The sequence below is a fragment of the Tympanuchus pallidicinctus genome, unplaced genomic scaffold, assembly GCF_026119805.1.
Source record: "Tympanuchus pallidicinctus isolate F22 unplaced genomic scaffold, pur_lepc_1.0 scaffold16, whole genome shotgun sequence".
Taxonomy (NCBI): domain Eukaryota; kingdom Metazoa; phylum Chordata; class Aves; order Galliformes; family Phasianidae; genus Tympanuchus; species Tympanuchus pallidicinctus.
In genome coordinates, this window is record NW_026294679.1 from 13,095,402 (window position 1) to 13,115,227 (window position 19,826).

General features: G+C 56.6%; 2 protein-coding genes across 6 annotated transcripts; one reads left to right on the top strand and one right to left on the bottom strand.

Moving 5' to 3' along the window:
• The first annotated feature begins 45 nt into the window (after positions 1-45).
• On the top strand, positions 46-5,277 carry ZDHHC16 (zinc finger DHHC-type palmitoyltransferase 16). 3 transcript variants are annotated; one of them, XM_052676832.1, is made up of 11 exons: positions 103-199; positions 1,448-1,700; positions 1,861-2,055; positions 2,282-2,370; positions 2,600-2,628; positions 2,826-2,959; positions 3,207-3,254; positions 3,838-3,923; positions 4,213-4,336; positions 4,409-4,479; positions 4,762-5,277. In XM_052676832.1, the coding sequence occupies exons 2-11, from the start codon at positions 1,464-1,466 to the stop codon at positions 4,874-4,876; spliced, it is 1,128 nt and encodes a 375-aa protein (XP_052532792.1). In that variant the 5' UTR covers positions 103-199; positions 1,448-1,463; the 3' UTR covers positions 4,877-5,277. The 3 variants fall into 3 exon arrangements, with proteins under 3 accessions (XP_052532791.1, XP_052532792.1, XP_052532790.1); XM_052676831.1 differs by having other exon boundaries at positions 46-107; positions 4,213-4,479; XM_052676830.1 differs by having other exon boundaries at positions 4,213-4,479.
• Positions 5,278-5,439: 162 nt separating this feature from the next.
• On the bottom strand, positions 5,440-19,806 carry MMS19 (MMS19 homolog, cytosolic iron-sulfur assembly component). Of its 3 annotated transcripts, none has more exons than XM_052676825.1 (31): positions 19,620-19,801; positions 16,807-16,855; positions 15,957-16,057; positions 14,372-14,457; positions 13,949-14,023; positions 13,304-13,373; positions 12,990-13,118; positions 12,695-12,756; positions 12,346-12,432; positions 11,972-12,046; positions 11,617-11,694; positions 11,160-11,298; positions 10,594-10,748; positions 10,310-10,388; positions 9,919-10,044; positions 9,535-9,616; positions 9,085-9,182; positions 8,641-8,781; positions 8,296-8,451; positions 7,971-8,070; positions 7,723-7,825; positions 7,551-7,625; positions 7,291-7,417; positions 7,109-7,209; positions 6,973-7,029; positions 6,675-6,861; positions 6,479-6,561; positions 6,227-6,391; positions 6,085-6,144; positions 5,877-5,977; positions 5,440-5,802 (listed from the first exon to the last, which is right to left on the bottom strand). In XM_052676825.1, exons 1-31 carry the CDS (start codon positions 19,705-19,707, stop codon positions 5,775-5,777), a joined length of 3,063 nt encoding a protein of 1,020 aa, XP_052532785.1. In that variant the 5' UTR covers positions 19,708-19,801; the 3' UTR covers positions 5,440-5,774. The 3 variants fall into 3 exon arrangements, with proteins under 3 accessions (XP_052532785.1, XP_052532787.1, XP_052532786.1); XM_052676827.1 differs by lacking the exon at positions 19,620-19,801 and adding an exon at positions 17,165-17,214; XM_052676826.1 differs by lacking the exons at positions 5,440-5,802; positions 5,877-5,977; positions 6,085-6,144; positions 6,227-6,391; positions 6,479-6,561 and having other exon boundaries at positions 6,728-6,878; positions 19,620-19,806.
• Positions 19,807-19,826: the final 20 nt, after the last annotated feature.

Genomic DNA, 19,826 nt, shown 5'->3' on the forward strand with positions numbered 1-19,826 from the left:
AGCAGCATGCCTATTGGCTCACCTTTATCCCTAGGGAGAAGTGGTGGCGCGCTGCCCGCTGGGAGTCGTAGTGTAGCGCTGGGAGACGGCTCTTCCCGGCATGCTTGGTGCGCAGGCGCGGGGCGGCGGGCGCTGCCCGGGGCCGTGAGGGCGGCGCGGGCACCGGGCATGGCGGTGGGCGGCGGGGAGCGGGCGGCAGGTGGGCGTGGGCCCGGGACCGGGACCGGGTGCCGCGTGCTGCGGGGCTGGGTGCCGCAGAGCGGGGGAACTCGGCCCGCAGCGGAGGGCTGGGGAGGCTGCGGCCCGGCCCCGTGACGATGCGGGCCCCTTGGCAGGGTGCTGCCTGCCCACCGTTGGGCCGCGCTGCCCCTTAGCTGCCGTCGTCCGTCACGGGCGAGGGCATCTCTGAGCCCTGTGTCTCTGGGAGCGGGGGCGGCACGCGGGGTTGGCGAAGCCCACCTCCCCGCTCTGAGGGTGGGCTGGGTGCCGCCGCGAGCCGGCTGCGCGGTGCGTGTGCCTGGAGCAGGGTGCGGCGCTGCCGCCTGGCGCTGTGCCGAGGCGAACGGGACCTTGGCAGGATCCCGGGTCGTCCGTGCTGGTTAATATTTATGGCCGTGCCTGCACGGAGGCCCGGGGGCCCCGACCCGGCAGATCGTTTGCCTCATTTCGGGGCCGGCTCGGGTTCCTCCTTGCTCCCAGCACGGCCCTTGAGTGGGATGAGAGGCTCGATAGGAAGACGAGCGCTTGGCTGTGTGTTCCTTTGCTGTCTGATGGGCGGCACCTCGGCCTGGGGGTGCCTGCGAAGTGTGGCACTGTCTTGGGAGGATCCGGGGGAGGGGGAAGGAGAGGTACTGGGACTGTCGGTGCAGCGCTGTGAGGTTGGGATAGGAGTGGGGTGGCCTCTGCAGCTTGGTCCAGAACCTGAGGCAAAGGGAAGTGGCATCCAGATGATGCCTTCTAGGTGTGAGGACAGGGCATGTATATTGTGTGGGCTTCCTCATTTCTAAATCAGTTAGGAAAGACTGGTGAGGGGATCCCCCATGGTTTTTGAGCATTCCCTGCCCTGGAATGGGCTCAGCGCCCCAAGTGCCCGCACCGTCTCTAGTTTCCCCTGAGTCAGACTCTCCGTGTCAGTCCCCATCCCCCTCCCCTCTGGGAAAGACGAGATGGGAGCAGGGAGCATCTGAGGTCAGGTGCGGAGGCCTGAGAGCCCCGTGTCCCCCTCTCCATGCGCAGAGCTCAAGAAAGCAGCAACACGGGCTCCAGATCGGGCTCAGCGCCACCTGCTTCTGCTCTGCGTCCGTGCCCGTGCAGGGTACAGCCCTGCCCCGCTGTGCAGGCAGGCACCTGGCAAGAGCTGCACCGTCAGCACGCCCAGGAGGGGACGCCCTCCCCACGGGACAGCGGCAGCAGGGCGGCCTGCCCACATCCAGCCTCTTCCCTGCAGGTGCATCTCAGCAGGGATGAGAAGCCGGCAGCGGATGTTCGCAGCGGTGATGCGCCTGCTCCTCAAGTGCCTGCGTCTGGGCCGGCGGCGGCGCTTTAAGTTGCTGCGGCAGGCAGGACAGCTGTGGCACTACGGGCGTCTCTGTCTCCGCTCCCTGCTCTACAATTCCTTCACCGACAGCGACGTGGTGCTTGACTCCCTCTTTGAGCCCGTCTACTGGCTGGTGGACCATGTCACCCGCTGGTTTGGTGTGGTGAGTGCCTCCATTGCTAGAGGGGTTTGGGGTGGCGAGCATGCTGCTGGGGACACTGAATCGTAGAGCTTGAGCTGCGCTGCTCCAGGTGGAAGGGAGTGAGGATTCAGCATGGAGCAGGTGCTGCACACTCCACTGACCCAAACTCCTTTTCCTTTAGGTGTTTGTGGCACTGGTGATAGGGTTGACAAGCTCCATCGTGGCCATCGTATACATCTGCCTGCTGCCCCTCATCCTGCAGACATACACACCTGCCTGGATTTGCTGGCATCTTGCCTACGGACACTGGAATCTCATCATGATTGTCTTCCACTACTACAAGGCCATCACCACCTCGCCTGGGCACCCTCCGCAGGTGAGGCTGAGCCTGGGCACCAATGGGCAGTGCAGCCTCTTGCAGCTGGGCACTGGGGACCAGGTACAGCTGACCACTGGGAGCATCCTGTTGGCATCACTGCAGGAGGCGTCCTCCAGACAGGGGCTGGGAGGGGAGGCAGGTTTGGGGGAGTATGGCTAACACATGGGGAGCAGGGGATGGTGTGGGGTTTGGGAGCACATCTTCTTTTCTGACCTGTGTGCAGGCCAAGAACGATCTCACTGGCGTCTCCATCTGCAGGAAATGCATTGCCCCCAAGCCGGCTCGCACCCATCACTGCAGCATCTGCAACAGGTAATGTTCCCCGGCCTCCCCACCACATCAGGTAGTGCCTCTGCTACCCGGGGTAGGATACTTCTCCCTCCCCACCATAAGCCATGAGAAACGTGCCCCTTCCTCTCTGCTCTGCTGGCTTTTTACCTGCCTCTAGCACAGCACGAAGGACTGAGGGGGCTGGCTGCCCCCTCCCAGACGTGGTGCTTGCAATTCGCACTAACGCTTGTGGTGCTCTCCTCCCTCCCAGGTGTGTGCTGAAGATGGACCACCATTGTCGTATCCTTCTGCAGTACTAACTCACTGCACTCTCCTGAGGAGCCAGCCCTGCTTCCTCCTCATCTCCCTGCTCCATTTCTGTCCTGAGTCACTCAGTGCAGGGGAGGGTTCATAGAGCCTGGCTGGGTGTCTTGATCCCCATTGGTGGGTTTGGACTAGCGATCATCACAGTTACACACCTTTAACCCTAGAGGCAGCCTGGCTCAATAACTGTGTTGGGCACTACAACCACCGCTACTTCTTCTCCTTCTGCCTCTTCATGACCATGGGCTGCATCTACTGCAGCATCAGCGGCTGGGACATGTTCCGGGATGCCTATGCAGCCATTGAGGTGAGTTTGAGTGAGATGGCCCCTCATCTGCTCCAGGAGAGGAAGTGCTGGCATACTCAGAGGCTGCCTGGTCTCCCTAGGCTGAGCTTGCAGAACAAAGCTGAACCAGCACTAGCATTGTACTGACTTTGCTTCTCCTCTCCCTCCTCCTGTGAAGTCCCTGCTGCCTTAGTCCTGTGAGGTTTGAGAGGAACGGCCCTTTCCTCTGAGCCATGTAACTGGTGCCCTGTGTTTTCCATCCCCCTAGAGACTGAAACTACTTGAGAAGGAGAGACTGCAGGTGGCCGCCAACCAGGTGGGACATCCCTGCTCCCCAGCTGCTCCAGGCAGCGTGGAGCAGAGCTGCCCTGCAGGCTGAATCCTGCTCTCAAAGTGAAGCCTGAGGCCAGAACCAGCCCCCATGCTTGTCTCATGAGTCACAGAGTTAGGGCTGCCTGGGCAGCTCTGCTACAGGCACAACCTCCGGCAGCTTTGGGTCTGATTTCCCCAAGTACCGAGCTTTCAATGGCTTTGGCTGGTGGCAGCAACAGCACTGGGGCCAAGCCACTGTTTGGCATGCTACTCAGGCTCTGCTCTCCTGGGGAAGCTGCAGCAGCAGTATGTAAACACATCTCACCCTGAGCATCATCTCCTGTGTGGTGCAGTGACCTGCTCCCTGAGCTCCAGCACACTGCTTGTCACTCATATGCCGGCTCTCAAGTGGTGTCTGTCTGTCTTGTGGCTGTCTTCGGCTGCCTCCCTCTTGCCCTGGCTGTTGTGTTAGTTCTGATGCCAGTTTTTTCTAACTGCCTGATTCCTTCATCAAAGGAGCACTGCACTACCTGCCTGGCTTTACACTATAAAGCATTCTGGTAACGTGCCCCTCTGTCCTTTTTTAGACATATTACCAGACCCCACCACCCACCTTCTCCTTCCGCCAGCGAGCTTTCCACAAGAGTGTGGTCTACCTCTGGGTCCTGTGCAGGTAAATGGGGTTACAGAGGCTGGGAGGGTGCTGGGGAAAGCAGTGGGGCCTGCTGCAGCACTGCTGTGCTGTCCCTTGTATGCCACCTTCCCTGGGCTAGACTGCTTTGCTCTAGCACAGACATCCCTGCCCTGCTGGCTCTTGGGCTCCCAAGAACTGATTTCAGATCCCTGGCACATGGGATTAAAGCCATCAAACCACCTGCACTTGCTCAGGAAAACAGCCTCAGTCCCCCACAGTTACGACACTGGTGAAGACCTATGTGCAACCTACTGTGGCTTGTCCTCAGCTCAGTAGCACTGGCCCTGGGTGCTCTCACACTGTGGCATGCTGCCCTCATCACCCGTGGGGAAACCAGCATTGAGAGGCACATCAATAAGAAGGAGAGGCAGCGACTGCAGAAGAAAGGCAAGGTAAGCACAGCCCCAGGGTGGGAGGGCCAGCCAGGCAGAGCCAGACTTGATGTGCATCTCTCTGGCCCACAGGTGTTCAGAAACCCCTACAGTTACGGCAGCTGGGATAACTGGAAGGTGTTTCTAGGAGTGGATGTGCCAAGGTAAAGCACAAGGGTGCTGGGACCCAGGAACCAGCTTTACAGGGCTCAGAGGACCCAGAGCAGTTTTTGAGCCCAGTTGTAGTGCAGCCTCCAGCTGCCTCAGCTTTGCCTAGTGGCAAGCTCTGGCTGAGCCCCTGCCAGAAGAGGGAGGCTGTTGTGGCAGCTGAGGGCCATGGACTCAAGTACCTCACTGGCTCCACTCAAGTACCTAACAGCCCTGGCTCCACTCTGTGGTGCCGTGACTTCAGCTTTTTGCTGCAGGCTTTGCTTCTCTTCCCACAGGCACTGGCTCACCCGTGTCCTGCTGCCCTCTCCTCACTTGCCCCATGGAACAGGCCTGAGCTGGGAGCTGCCTCCCTGCATGACCGAGCAGCGTGCACCGCTCCTGGCCATCTGAGGTCTGGGTGCTGCAGCAGTCCCTCCCTGCTGGCAGGGGAGACACAGGGGACCCACTCCACAACCACGGCTCAGTTTGGCCTAAGTGGCTGGGGGAAGGCAGGTGTGCTGGCACACACCTTTTACCAGAGCCAGAGCTTTAGGAAATGGAACTTTGAGGCCTGGTTGCCTGCTCTATTAGTGCCTCAGTGGCTGCAGGCAGCCCTGGGGAAGGGGGCAAAGTTGCTATTCCTGTCTAGATGAAGGTAACTGCCCTCACTGCGCACCAATGTGGGCCAGCATAGGGCCTGGTGTGGCTCCATGACAGGGCAGGGGGCAGAGGATGGCTTACCTGCCCCCTAAGCATTCCCCAGGGAGACTTTTTAAGAGCATCCAATAAAGGTGTTTTGTGTTTTTTAAAAAAAACAAGGATGTCTGACTCTTCTCCTTGGTGGGAAATACAGTTGGCTGAGGGCAGAGGAAGTCTTATGATTCTAGCTTGCAAGAATTAAGGACCTGCACCCAGTCCCTTCAGCTGTGGGCACTGGGGTCTCAGTGCAGCCCAGGCTGAGACCCCGCACCGCATTACCAAAACAGACAAGTTTATTCCTCTCACACGTGGGGTGCTGCACAGAGCAGCTGTGTGCACAAGCCTGCCCGTGCAGTTCACACGTGGCAAATCTGTCCCTCAGTGTCCCCGGTACAGGTAAGTCATAAGCAGCACAGCTCCTTCCCTCTGCTAGGTGCAGAAGAGAGGGCAGTGGGCCAGGAAGGGGCCACAGGGGAGGTGCTGCCTGCAGGTCTCCATTCTCCAGCCTCAGTGCTCCAGGCAATACCAGGCTCCAAGGGAAGCTGGGTCTGCGGCATTGACGGGGTCCTGGTCAGATTGTCAGTAAGCACAGGGAGGGGATGCAGGGTGCTCACCTGCCTGGGCTCCCCACCAGGAACCTGTGGAGACAGAGACTGCCATCAGCCACCTCTTAAACATGCTGACTCCCCTGCAGCTCGAGCCATGCACTCACCATTCCCCTCGTGCTGCTACTGCCTCCTTCCGCACCAGCCTCTTCTTGTCATCCAAAGGCTTGGCCAGCGCCCGGATAACTCGGGCCTTGTATGGGAGCAGCTGGAGGACAACTACTGCTCTCAGCAAGAGCCCTCCAGGGTGCTGGCTGCCCCAGCCATGGCTGGGACCCACTTGCACAAGGAGGAGCAGGAAGCAGGAGCACTTACCACTGTTGTGGGCAGGCTGGTGAGCGCGTGGGCACAACGCAGGGCAGCAATGCGGACAGCCTGAAAGGGAAAGGAATGAAGGATGGAAGGGGCTGGGACACAGGAGAGGGGGGTGTGGTGCAGAGGAGAGAGGTGTACGCACCATGGCGGGGCTGGAGGTGAGGCTGAGGAACTTGGTGACCAGTGTGTCGATGTGCAGGCTCATAATCTGGGGGGCTTCGAGCAGCAGCGGCTGGAGGCAGCTCAGGGTGGAGAGCTGTACTACACGGTCTGAGCAGGACAAGGCCTCAAGCAGGAGGGAAAGCAGCTGTGGGTGGAGACGAGACTGGAAACGTGAGTAACCCTGCTGTGCAGCCTGCACTGCCACAGCCCCCTTACTGAGGCTGGCTCTCACCGTGGGCAGTTCTGTCACCAGCACAGGCTTGGGAAGATGGTTGAGCACATGGGATAGACTCTTCAGGTAATTGGCCTTCACATCTGTTGTAGGCAGAGATGGTCACAAGTAGCAAGGGGAAGGAGGGGATGCTGGCTCAGATCCCCAGGGTAAAGGGGCACTAAGTGGTGAGGCCAGGCTGGGGCCAGCTGCTCACCGGCACCAGCCCCATGGAAGCCTTGCACCAGCTTGGGCACGTTGTCAGTGAAGAAGCGCTGGCGGAACATGATGCGCACGTCAGCATGGCAGCCCTTGTGCAGCACGTCTGGGGACTCCGCCATGAGCAGGGAGAAGCCATCGGCTGCAGTGGGGCCCAGCTCCACGTCACTCAGCAGGCCCAGCAGCTGTAAGGAAGAGAGCGCTGAAAAAGAGAGCCATGGCAACTTGGGCTGCTGACCAGAGGCAGGGGGAGGGGGAAGGCTCCTTCAGGAGTGCCCAACCTCACTGCTGCCTACCTTGTCTGTTAGATGGGAGCTCAGGGGGTGGTAGCGCAGCACCAGGGCTTTAGTCACCTGTGCAGGCAGAGCAGAGTCAGCATCACACAGCTGGGGCACCCCAGGGCACTTCCCTCTCACCATAGAGGAGCCTTACCCAGAGCAGCAGGGTGAGTGCCTGCGTTCGGTGAGGCCCTTCTGTAAGGCCAGGCTCCATCCTATTCACTGCAAGCTGCAAGATCTCATCCAGCTGCTGCCCTGGGGATACAGAAGTGGGAGACTGAGCCATTTCCCTGCCGGCCCTGAGCAGGGACCCCCAAAATCTGTTTCCTCCCTTACCCGCTGGGTGCTTGTTTACAAGCCCTGCAAAGCACTTGGAAGCTGTGGTGGCTGTGAAGGGACAGCTGCAGGAGCAACTCAGTGCCAGCAGTTCCCGGAGCAACCGTTCCTGCTGTGGAATTACCACCTAAAAGAGACAGGGAGTGTGTTACAAACTAGGTCCACTACTGCTCCCTTTCTCTGCCCATGCAGCTCACTATGGATCTGGACAGAATGGTGCTCAGCCAAGGCCCTTTCTACCCTTCTCCTCACCAACTTACATTGTGGGGTAAGGAACAGACAAAGGCCATGAGGAGGGCAACTAGGCGTCTCTGTGGCTCCAAACACTCCCCATCCTGTGGGGGAAGAACAGCACACCCACATCACCATGATTCTCATTGGCAGCCTGTGCCAACATCCCGAGTCCTTGCCCAATTAAAACACCCCACACACCTCGAAGGGCTGGAAAGAGCACGGAAAACTGTTTTGGGGCAGAAAGGAGACCTCTCCATCCAGGAAGAGGGGCACCACATGAGATACACTCTGGGCAGCCAGCCTGAGAGAAAGGAGACATCGCAATGTGCTGCTCTGGGAGTGTCACCAGAGAATTTCTGAGTCCCTCCTCTGCGGAGCAGCAGAGGGACACGCAGCCTGCCCTTCCCCCGAGGCAGTGTCCAGCATCCCACACCAGCACTACTCACTCAGGGCTAAGGTGAGTGGTGGCAGCACTGATAACAGGGACCATGGCAGTCAGCACCTCCTCCTCCAGCAGCGCCTTGCTTACCAGTGGGTGGCTGCTCTCTGCAAACAACGGGTGGAAAGGGAAGCGGTGGAGCCCACTGGCACTGCCCAGAGGCAGGCACAGCCCTGTGACCCACATGCCACGGAGCACCGGTGCTCTGCCTCTGACCAGGGGCCCGCAGTGCCCGCGTTTGCCGTTGGGTGGCAGCAGCAGCGTTCTTTGCTGGACCAGGAAGCCCAGCGCACTGCTGCTGATCTCTCTCTTGCTGGAGCCGCACTGCTTACCTTGTGTGGCAGCCTGAACAGCCATAGCCAGCAGACACGGCACCACTGCCTGGTGGTAATACCAGCAGCCCTCCGCGTCCTGCTGGCACTGCAGGGCCACGCGGTGCAGGCTCTGGCATACTGAGACCACCTCCTGGGCATTCCCGGCCTCGCTCCCTGCAGGGCACATTCAGCATCGCATCAACAGCCACTGCACCCACCCCCACATCCACACCAGCATTTTAGGGCAGCAATCAGGCGCATGGTCTCATTTACAGGACACAGGGGGGTCAGCAACACAGCCCTCCCTCCTCATCTCCTGAGGAGTGGGTGCTGCACAGAGCTGCCTGCTGCCAGCTGTGCTACCTTTCTGCACATTCCGGAGGTGCTGGAGCAGAACAGGGACAGTTTCCTTCACGATGCTGGTGTGCGTGGACACGGCTGCCAAGGCCTGCAGGCAGCGCTGCTGCAAGGAGCAGAGATCCTGGGAGCTCTCTTCCTCTCGCTCTAAAGAGGAAATGCAGCTCAGAGAGGTGTTGGAATGGCTCCCAGCCCCCTTGCAGTGCTCAATTTGGAGTGCAGCAGCACAAAAAGACAGGCCCAAGCCAAGTCCAAGGCATCCTGTCTTGCCTGTGACTGGGCAGCTCCTCAAGGGCAGTCCCTACTGTGCAGGCTGCTTGTGATCCCCAGACACAGTGCAAGCAACACAGCATGTGTGCTAGGAACTCCTCAATGAGAAGAACCATATGGCACAGTCTCTCTGTTTCACCCCAATAGAAATTAATCCCTTTGCAAGGCTATCAGTCCTACCTGACTGCAGCTCCTCTCCAAGCCTGGGCACCATGCGCCCAGAGAAAACATTTGGGTAGACAGGGGCCAGAGATCCAGCTGCTTCCATCGCTGCTTCACTGCCAGGAGGGAAGAGAGCAGGAGGGATGACATAAGCAATGCAAACTCTGGGCTGTTTGTGCATCAGCTGCAAAGATCTGGGCCAGAACATACCCACCAGAAACCCGTTTCTCAGGATTCTGCCTTTTTCATCCTATTGGCAGTAGGGTCCCTTGCTTTGACAGACCCAGACTTTCTAATTCTGATTCCAGAAACCACCTGGCTTAATCCTTTGCTTCTACACACACGTCGTCTCTACTTTCCACAGTTCCTTTGTCTCCACCCAGACTAAGCCCATCTCTGCAGCAGAGCCAGGTCTCATTCCTCTTCCCAGTGACTGGGTGACTGAAGCAGTGTCAGCCCAGCACTCACCTGCTCTGGGAATCTTCTTCATGAAGAGCAAGCCGGACAAGATGATCCACAACCAGCTCCAGGTGAGAGGGAGACAGGAAGCCTGGAACAAGAGCCATAGAAGAATTATGCCCATGGCCAAAGGCCAAGATCCCAGTGTTCTGGCCAGCATCCTTCCCTCTTCTTGTCCAGGCTGTCAGCAATGCAGCATCACACAAACTCCAAAGATACAAGGTGCCCAGCACAAGCAGGCAAGATAAATCAAGTGTTCCTGGAGCTCACAGAATGAATAACAAGTGCTGCCACTCCTCCTGTGCATCCACATGCAGCACAGGCAGCTGACCACAGCTCCCAGAGCAGCGCAACGCCTCCCCTCTGCCTCCCCAGGGGATGTGAGACACCAACCTTGCAGAGAGCCCAGGACAGTCAGCGCCCTGATCCCGACCAGCTGGAGCTGCACGCTGGGATCTGTGAGTGCTGAGAACACCACAGAGCAAACTGTCTCTTGGAGCAACAGCAGAGCACTTTCATCTGGAGACAGAAGCATGGAGTCACTGCCTGCATCTCACTGTCACAGCACAGCCACCACCACAGCGCCGGCCAGACGCTTCCTGATGCCCTGCCAGTTCACATCCAATCACACAAAATCCCCGGGGCAGGCTGCACACACAGCCACCCAAGTCAATGAGCTTTTCTTCTCCGCCAGTATAAGGGAAGGCAGTGCAGTGCCTGAAGCTTCCAGGGTCACACTTAAGGAAGTCTGGGTTCCTCCAGAAGAAGGACCAGCAAACCTCACCTTCTTCTACACGTCCCCACTTCTGCTGCAACTCCAGGAAACCCAGCAGCATTTCCAAGATTGTCCTTCTCTGGCTGCTCTGCAGGGATACAAAGGTGTAACCCAACTCTCCGTCACTGCTACATCTCAGCCCAATGCCACGGGGTTAACAGGGGCGCCCACCCACAGCCAGGGAAGGACACTCACTATGGCTGATGCCCCCCTTCCTCTCACCAAACTGAACAGAGTCACAGGGTGCACTCAGCCCTGCTGCCTTTGACTGCCAAACCCAGGGTGCCCCTCACCTGCGAATGCTTGTTGTACTGCTCCAGCAGCAGGGGAAGGATGCTGTGGGTGAGACGATGGTAAGTGCGGAGGGAGGCACTTGCTGCTGCCTGCAGCAGTTTGGCACTTGGCCACACCAGCTTCATGTCAGGCTCACACAGATGGTGCCTGCAATCTGAGATAGGATTGGCATCAGCCACACTAGCAGAACCGCCTCTGCCTCATGTGCAGGCCATGGCTGACTGGGATGTGCTGCTGGGACACGGCTCTGAGCTGTAGTGCAGCCTCCTGGGCAGAGCTGCTGCCCCCAGTTTAAGGCACACAGCAAAGCTCTGGATGTCCCACTGCAAAGAGAGTGGGAAGCAACTCCATTCAGTCTGTATTTCCTACTGTATTTCCTACTTCTCCTCCCTCCTACAGCTGATACTCTCTCAGAGAAGCCAACACTGGCTGTGAAAGCCAGAAATAGAAGAAACAGGCTTCAAGGAGAATGTGAGGGCAGACCACCTCCTCTGGCTAGGAGGATGCCTGCAGCTCTGGCAGTGCCAACAGGCCACTCTACTCAGGGATAGGCAGGTCTCCCTACCTTGCAGAATGCTGTTAAGGAAGGAGTCCAGCAGGTCTTCAGCATCTGAGCTGAGCACAGAACGGGAGAGACAAGCAGAAAGGGCGTGCAATGCAGACAGACACTCTGCCTCAACCTTCTCACTCGCTGTCTGGAACACCTGCAGGAAATGCCATGGGGTAAGCTAAGCTCAATGCTGACCCCCAACCACAGGCTTCACGCTCCCAACATGGCCTGAAGAGGCTCAGGCTCCAGTATTGCTTCCTGTGTGCTTTGAACAAGCACACCCAACAAGCCCCCCAGACACACTGGTAGGAGTAGCCTGTCCGCCCCCCCAAACCCCTTTTCATCTGGACTGTAAAAGGCCACAGGTGGGGGTTGGTGGGAGATACGGGGCTCTACTGGTTTGGCTGTGAACTCCTGCTCAGGTGGAGTCCAGATGTGCTGGAACATTTGTTAGGGGCTCTGCAGCACTTACCTCCCTGCGCAGGGATGACCAGAGGCTAGGAAGGAATTCTTGTAGCTCCTTTTGCCCATAGATGGCACAGCAAGCAGTCTGTAAACAGGAGCCAGGAGAAAAAAAAATAAAAAAAAAAAATCAGTGCCAGTAAAATAGAGAGCAGCATGCTGCCCACCCTGGCAGGCTCAAGCTGGACTGCGTGAAGCACTCAGAAGAAAGAGTGATACAGGCCTAACTAGGATCCTGGAAATTGTAAACCGGGCTCTGAAAGGGAGTCTTTGGCTGCCAGATACAGGAGAGGAGCTTGGCTGTGGTTGGCTGTTACTGGCACTGTCCAGCTGTGGGCTGACGGGAGCGGTGGATGCCTCCTTACCAGAGTCTGCAGGGAGTCAAGCTTGGCACTTTGCAGGTCTGAATCCATCTTCTCGATGAGCAGAGGGAGCAGGAACTGCAGAAAGAGATGGTTAAAACTCATCCTGTTCTTTGTACCACTTTGTCCATGGCCCTGCAGGGCTGCAAGCTCAGCCTTCACCAGGAGAGGCAGAGGTAGGGAAAAAAAAAACGTGCAACAGGCAGAACCCTCCACATGTCCAGCCCCAGGGACAGGTAGAGCACAAAGAGCACCAGGACACAGGGGTGCCTGTTCACAGTCTCCTGGTCCCAGTTTTTTACTTCCTGCAGAGCTGTGCTAGGAGTTGCAGTATTATGAAATGCAGCCTGTGCTCAAGAACCCAAACTGCTACCTACCTCAGCAAACTGTGGTGTGGAGGCCAGTACAGCTCGGAGGCTAAGGATCAGATCTTCTCTCTGGATGCCATGCGGATCATTGGGGGGCTGGAAGGGAAGTATAGAGAGCAGTTCATGAAACATCCCAGGCCAGCCATCAGCTGAGGATGCATCATCTCATATCCAGCATGGAATAGCAATGTCAACCTTTAGAGCCAATCTACCATCAGCCTATGTACTACATCTAACAAGACAACAGTACCCAGGCTAAGACTCTTGACCACCCACTCCTTCCATTCCCTGAAGGGAACATGAGACCGTGAGAAAACACCAGAAAGAACAGGCCATAGCATGCAGCAGACTCACTCACTGGAGTAAAATCAATAGGGAAGTAGCAGGATGTCACTTCAAACAGCTCCTCCACAAAGGGACCTGCAAGTAGAAAATGAAGAGGGTGATGAGAGATAGTGAGCAAGAGGGACACAACTGCCAAGCTTAGCATCTGTGACAGGCTGGCTCTACAGCTCCCAAGTCATGTCAGACACAACTTAGTCCCGCTCGTGCCCCAGGGGCCATCCCTCCAACAACTCAAAAAAAAAAAAAAAAAGAGAAAGAAAAGAGCAACACGGCCCCCACTCAGTTCTGCACAGCAGACACAGGCTCACCCAGGGCATAGTTCTTGACAATGAGATCACGCACAATCTGGAAGGCCACCATCAGGTTGCGGGGATCTTTCTCCCCATCCATCACCTGGATGAAGCCGAAAGTGAAATCAGCACCCAGGCCCTTCAGCTCTGCAGAAAGAAGGTGCAGGACAATCAAGTTCACCAACACTGCATGAAATCAGCTCTGCTTCCCCAGCCCCACAGCTCCTTCCAGCTTTCTCCAGGCAGTGCCACAGAGCGCTCTGAGCAGGAGAAAGCAAGTCATTCTCCTCGCCCTAACGACCCCAGAGTGGTTCTGGCATCTGCACCCTCACCTTCCTCCCTGGTGGCCATGAAGTTGGTGATGATGCTGTAGACTGTGTAGCGGTCCTGCTGCATCAGGGACTGGAAGGAGGAGCAGAGGAATCAAAACAAACCTCCATATATGCAGCATTGCTACCTCACCACCCAGGAGTATGCACATGCTCTTGAGAAGCAGGCAGGGCCCCTCAACAGCTCCACTGCTGCTTTCTGGCATGTAGATCCCATTTACCATTTGGAGGGTGTACAATTGCACCTGAACCTACAATTGCACCTGAACCTGACTGACTGACTATCACTGAAAGAATACATTGTTACAATCACACCTGGGCCACATGTGCTGCCCAAGGCCTTCCAGAAAAAGCAGTCTTAAGATGGAGAAGAATTTAGGAACTAGGGCCACTAAAACAGTCCAGAGAACAGAGCAAAGGAAACAGTCTTCATAAGGCTGACAAAAGAGGGGACAAGAGCCAAATGGGAGCCTCATCTGTCTTCTGTCTCTTGCTCTGCAGTGAGCCATGCTGGCTCTGAGCTCTGCAGGAACACTGCATTGCTGCTGAAGGACACGCTACACTGCACTGGTGCAGAATGCTGACAGACCTTCCCTAGACACAGAAAGCATGAAACAGAGATAGGAGGATGAAAATCACATTGCTCACCTGCACGTGCACCTCCTGGAAGATGGCTTTGAGCATAGAAACTGCTCGCCCTGGGGCCAGCGCCTCACATAGGCTCTGGAAATAGGAATAGAAAAGCAATAGGAACAATGAACGTACAGCAGCCACCTGCAGGATCCTCTCCTACCCTGAGGGGAGTTTGTTACACTCACAGACAGATAGGAAAACCATCAGTGCTGTCCCAAAGGGTAGCCAGAAATCCTTGTCCCAGAACACCAAAAAGTCATGGCAGCCTCTACTCCCCTGCAGGAGCAGGAGCACAAGGCAGGGCAATGCCACAGAGCTGTAAGCCCAGCTGGGCTCTGCTCCACAAGCTGCTCTAAGCCATAGCCATGAGTTGCATTTTCCTCCCAGCATCACCCCGCAGCCATCCTCACATTGTGAGCCAGGGAAGCATGAGCTCACCAGTGCACGCAGACCCTGGAGCACTGAAGGGATCATGAGGTGATGATCCTGCAGCCGGTTCTCATAAAACAGGACCAGGTGCAGAACTGTCAGAAACAGATACCAATATTCGTTAGCCCCTGGAGTCACAGCTGCATGTTGAACAGTGAGAATGCATCATTCACCACTGTGAGAGGAACTGACACCGCTGCATGCACACACCTGGCTCTCACACCTGCCCCCTCCTCCTATGGAGCAACCCCCTGAGTCTGACCAGCAGGGCAGCACCCACTGCTGGAGCTCAGGTGCTGGGGCTGCCTGCGAGGCACTCGCCCTGGCCTGTCCAGACACGTGAGTGCAGACACAGGCTGGGAAGCGGCCGACGCCTGCTTGGCCGAAGCTGCAGGATGTTGTGGGGTGGAGCAGGAGCCCCGGATCACCCACGCTCAGCTCCACAGCACGTTCCCGGCCCCTGAGTCATGGCCACGGGCGCCTGCACAGCCCAGCCTGGGGAGCGGCAGCAGGAAGCAGACTGGAAGAGCCGGCTGGCAGCATCCTGCACCCACAGCTGCTGCAGAAACTCACTCCCTGGGAGGCAGCCTGACGCAGTGCTTGAGAAACAGACTGCGTGAGGAGAGCCACGAAGGGAGATGGGGTGGCTCTCCTCCTGGGGACTGACTCTGCCCGTCCCACTCCAGAGCTGCTAATGACTCGGCTGAAAACCCAGCTCACTCCCCTGACTCTGCCAGGCCTCATGACAAACCTCTCCGCCTGTTTGTTCCTCTAGAGCCACCCCATCCTTACCACAGTCATTCCTGACCCCAGCTACACCAGTAACTCTTTGCACAGCTGCTCACAGCCCTGCCCAGTACCAGTCCAAGACTTACATCAACATCAAGCCAAGCACTTGCTGCTTTCCCCCTTCCTATTCATCACCTCGCCTATCAGCTACTTCCCCATGGGTCTTGCCATCCTGCTGGCTCAGGTTGAGCAACTTACCAGCAATGCCCCTACCCAAAGTCATTCTGGAAGCACTTACTGCTTTTCCTCGCCAGCCAGCTGCTTAGAGGCATATAACACAGCCAAACCTTTTTCTTGTTTACACATACAGGGAATATTCCTCTCTCACGCCATCCCTCTTCTCCCCTCTCATCCTTACGGTGACTTGCCCTCCAACACAGGCCACAGAGATCCCCCAGAGTTAACTTAAGCAGGCCTCAGGGCTGTGGCATGACTCGCTTTGTGAAGGATGGTTTTCCTGCAGTGAATCACCACCCAAGGATTCTGACATTCAGATGTGTCCCCAAGGCTTCCCACGCAGCACCGAGCATGCCTGAGTGCACAGCACCCACACATTGCCAGGGGCACCAGCTGCAGCACCTGGCCTCGGTACATTCAGGGAGTAGCCTGAATTGTGCTGTGAAGGTGGCAAACAGTCTGCAGTGTGGGGCCCCACATCCTTCTTGGACTTTGACTCGAGAGATACGCACAAAATTGCCACAATGCTAAATCAATTCCTTTGCCAAACACAGGCTAGACTCTTTCAGGGCACAGGCTTGGCCCCCAACCTGCTTACAACCATTCCAGAATTCATAGCAGACCTTACCTTCCTTTTCCTGGAGCAAGGAGTGACACTCGAGCAGCACTTGGGACAGCAGTTGGATGCCTCGCCCTCGTGTCCGGGGATCGGTGTTTTCCAGGCAGAACCTAGCCCACACATGGTAAAAACCCAAGAGGCCTGATGTGAACAGAGATACCCACACAGGAAGTGCACCCTGAGCAAACACATTATAGGCATGAAACAAGAGCTGCTCTCCAGGCAGGGGGACAGCAGCACAGTGCTGCCCAACTGGCACATAGGGTAGGAGATGACTCCTGCTCTCCTGACCATGCTGCTCACAAACACCTGGCCTCACACAGCAATAAATCCAAGGTAAGAGGCCTCTTCTCAAGTCAGACCAAGGAAATTACTCTTGCATCATGCTCTGCAACCAGAAATCAGGCTCTCAAAATCATAAGAGATGAAAAAGGACAAAGCCTTCTACAAGGTGACAGCTGGAAAAAAAAAAAAAAAAAAGAGGTTCCCCCAAGTCCCAGCCCATGAAAGCTCAAAGACAGAAATAAAGCCAAGCAGCAGTCAACTCATGACATGGAGCAGTGCAACTGTGTGGTCAGGCAGTTCCTGCTAGGGAGTCTCAGCTGCAATGTGCTCTCCAGCTCACTGCTTGCCTTTCCTCAGTCCCAGGAGAGACTTACAGGCCCCTGCTGCCCTGCGAGGGCAACATGCATTGAGCAGACAGCACACTTGTGGTGTATGTGTGCCTGGTGGTGCTGAAGGCAGTTTGCACAGGACAAGATGTCAGCATGCACACTTTTCCTTCCTGTTGTCCTTTAGTATGGGAATCCCCCCCACAATACCCTTACACAATATATAACATGTACACAGCTTTCCTTACCCCAGGGCTTCCACAAGCTGCAGAATAGTCCAGCTTCCATCTTTCACTCCTGGAGAGAAGAGATAAAAAGAGTAAAACAAAGAGGCTCCCAGACTGTCACTGAGGCAGAGGGCAGCTCCCCCAGTGCTCCCTAGGAGACAAAAGAAATCACGCTCTTAACAAGGCAGTGGTTGAGCCAAACAGCCCGGCCATTAACAAGCACTCAGCTTCCATCATCTCTACACTGAGCAACACCTGCACAAACTCCCTCCAAGGCAGAGAGCACAGAGAAATATGGTTTTGTGGTTAGAGTACGACACAATGCTGGAGTGCATTTGCAGCTCTGACTCAAAGATCCTGGCCAGGTTGCTTCACTCACCTGCAGCTGAACTGGGGGAAGAGTCACTCCTCAGGAGGCTTTGGCAAGGATCTGCTGCGTCCTATGAAAGTCCAGCAGAAGGGCCCCTACCCCCACAGCCAGCGTGACACTCACCCAGTAAAACAGCTCTGTGTGCCTTTGGTCCCCAGGATTCACCATCTTTGCCCAGACGCATTCACCTCTCCGCCCTGCTGAGGGCTTCCCTACGCAATTGGTGGGGCACCCACATATCAGAAAGCCCAAAGGTTTCATCTGGGCCTTGCCTCAGCTAGTGTATCCTGCTGTTGCCAGTATTTACTGTCTCTTCCTAAAGCAGTTAGTTCCAGTATTAAATTGTGCTGTTCATTGAAGAGAGGTCTCTGGGGATGGAAGAAGGGATGACCACGTTTTCTGTTAGCAAGCAGCCCTGACTCCAAAGACAGCACTTCCAGTCCCACTTGGCACAGAGGGGAGAGGAGATACGGCAAGGAGAGCCATGAGGAAAAAGGAGAGTCCAGCCAGCCGCAGGATGGACAGCACAGGCTGAAGAAGAGGTGTCTCAAGTGAGACTGTGAGCTGCTGGCAAAGCTTCTTGCAGGAAAACAGGAGCACGGTAGCAAGCAGGCACTGTGCTTGGGCACAAAGCAGAGTGCTCCTTCACACCTAGGATCCCACCATCTCATTCCAGAGCACAGCTTCTGCAAGCTTGTGACTCTTGACTTCTGCCATGGTGCAGAATGTCAGATACACACTAGTCAGTTGCTCTACATTTTCAAAGCCTGAATGCAGTATTCAGACAAAGATGCTGGTGACCACACCAACAGGAAAGAGCTGAAGAGCCACAACCAACCACCATGTTCTTGTGGCTGCGAACCCCCTCCCTCTACTCCAGCAAGCTTGTTCTGGTCACAGAGGTCTGCTTGATTTCACTGTGCATGAGGGAAGCACACGAGCCCAGCAGCACGTAGAGCAGCAGCACACAGTTCAGATGAAGTGCAAGCTCAGCTCCAGCAGGACCAGTTGTTGTGCACCTTGCATCCCAGTAAGCTCCCCTTACTTGAAGGGCTGTCCTTCTCTGGTGTGTTCCTAGAGCGCGAGGCTAAACAGAAGCAAGCAATTTACCCCTTACTGTGTTCTTACTTGAAATCCACCAGCCTTCCCTGACACCTCACTTTCACATGCCATCCTTCCATATATCATTTCCATACACTTTCCACTCCTTATGTCTCTCCAGCTCCCTTACAGTGTGTGTACAGTAATTCCCAGTGATCACAATGGCTTTCTCCAAACGCATTCTCTCTCTCCACACGCTTTAACAAAAACAAACTCAGCCTTCTCTGACACATGCTGACCTACACAGCCCAAACTGCCTGTGACAGCACCAAGCTCCCCCTCCTACCTGTCAAGTTACAATTAATTTAGCACTCAGCAGCACACGAAGGCAGTTCAACGTGTTTCTTCCAACAATTACACAAAAGGCAGCGAGGTTAGAAAAAAAACTCTCCTTTCATTCAAGGATATGTGCTGTAATTTAATACTTTCTGACACATGACTCTATTCAGGGTCAGAGACACCACAGGACACCTGCCAGCCCCCCTGCCTTTCAAGGTAGGTTTGTCACAAGTGCCATATGGCTGACGGGAGCTGGGGGACAGCTCTTCTCTTTGTAGGTCTATGAAGAGACAAAGCTTTCTCCAGGCACTTCTGTAACATGACCACAGATGACAATAGCAGCTGTAAGGTTATCTTTCCCTGCCTATGTCCGCTCCCTCAAATACTTCCAAAATGTGCCAAAGCCACCGTCCAGAAACAAAACACATCCCTTTATCCTAAAAAACCCTCTTTCCAGAAGCTACAAACTCCCTAACATAACAAAGTTACAAATCGCTGCTCCAAGCAGTAGGAACTAAATGCTTCGAGTCTTGCAGGGAAGGAGAAATCACGGAGGAGCTACCAGAGCACAGGCCCCAGACTCGAGGGCCGGAGCAGCCAAGCACAGCTGCACGTCCCAGAGCACCTCAGACAGACCGCGGCAGCAGCGCCCGCCGTGCCCATGCCCCCAGCGTCACGGCTCGCGGCCCCGCGCTCCCATCAGCTCCCACATCCCCACCCCCTGAAGTCCCGCTCCCCCGCCCAAGCCGGCCACAACCCGTGCTCTGCATCGGCCTTACGAAATCCGAACTCTCCCCACGGCCCTCGCTCCCCCAAACCCCACATCTACACGGCATCGCTCACCCCGCCTCACCTCGGCTGCCGCCCCGCAGCCCCTAATCCTCCCCCCCACGCCCCCTCCCAGCAGCGCTTCCCCTCGCCCCGTGCCACCAACGCGCAGCGCCGTACCCCCGAGCCACATGGCTCAGCAGCCACATGGCTCAGCGGCCCCCGCACGCAGCCCCGCGGCCCCACCCCGCGGCCCCACGCCCCGACGCCCTGCGCGCACCCAGCCCAGCAGCCTCGCCCGGGCCCCGCCCATTACCTGCCGCCAACTCCGCGGCGCGGCCGTCCTGCTGTCCGGTCACGAAGTCTCGGACGGAAGCAGCGAGCGCCTCAGCGGCCGCCGCCATGACGCCGCGCTCCCACGGCAGTGACCGGTGCCGCTCCCGCCGTGCGCACGCGCAGCCCCGAGCGCTCACGGAACATGCGCGCGACCTCAGCGCCCCTTCCTCATCTCGTCCCCCCCAAC

Bases quoted from the DNA above. Each gene is read 5' to 3' on its own strand.
- ZDHHC16 (XM_052676831.1), top strand. From the start codon at position 1,464: ATGAGAAGCCGGCAGCGGATGTTCGCAGCGGTGATGCGCCTGCTCCTC. The intron at 3,255-3,837 runs GTGGGACATCCC...GTCCTTTTTTAG, and splicing joins TGCAGGTGGCCGCCAACCAG to ACATATTACCAGACCCCACC. The intron at 4,480-4,761 runs GTAAAGCACAAG...CTCTTCCCACAG, and splicing joins CTAGGAGTGGATGTGCCAAG to GCACTGGCTCACCCGTGTCC.
- MMS19 (XM_052676825.1), bottom strand. From the start codon at position 19,707: ATGGCGGCGGCCGCTGAGGCGCTCGCTGCTTCCGTCCGAGACTTCGTG. The intron at 10,389-10,593 runs GTGAGGGGCACC...GTATCCCTGCAG, and splicing joins AGTACAACAAGCATTCGCAG to AGCAGCCAGAGAAGGACAAT. The intron at 8,071-8,295 runs GTAAGCAGTGCG...CGTTGTTTGCAG, and splicing joins TGTTCAGGCTGCCACACAAG to AGAGCAGCCACCCACTGGTA.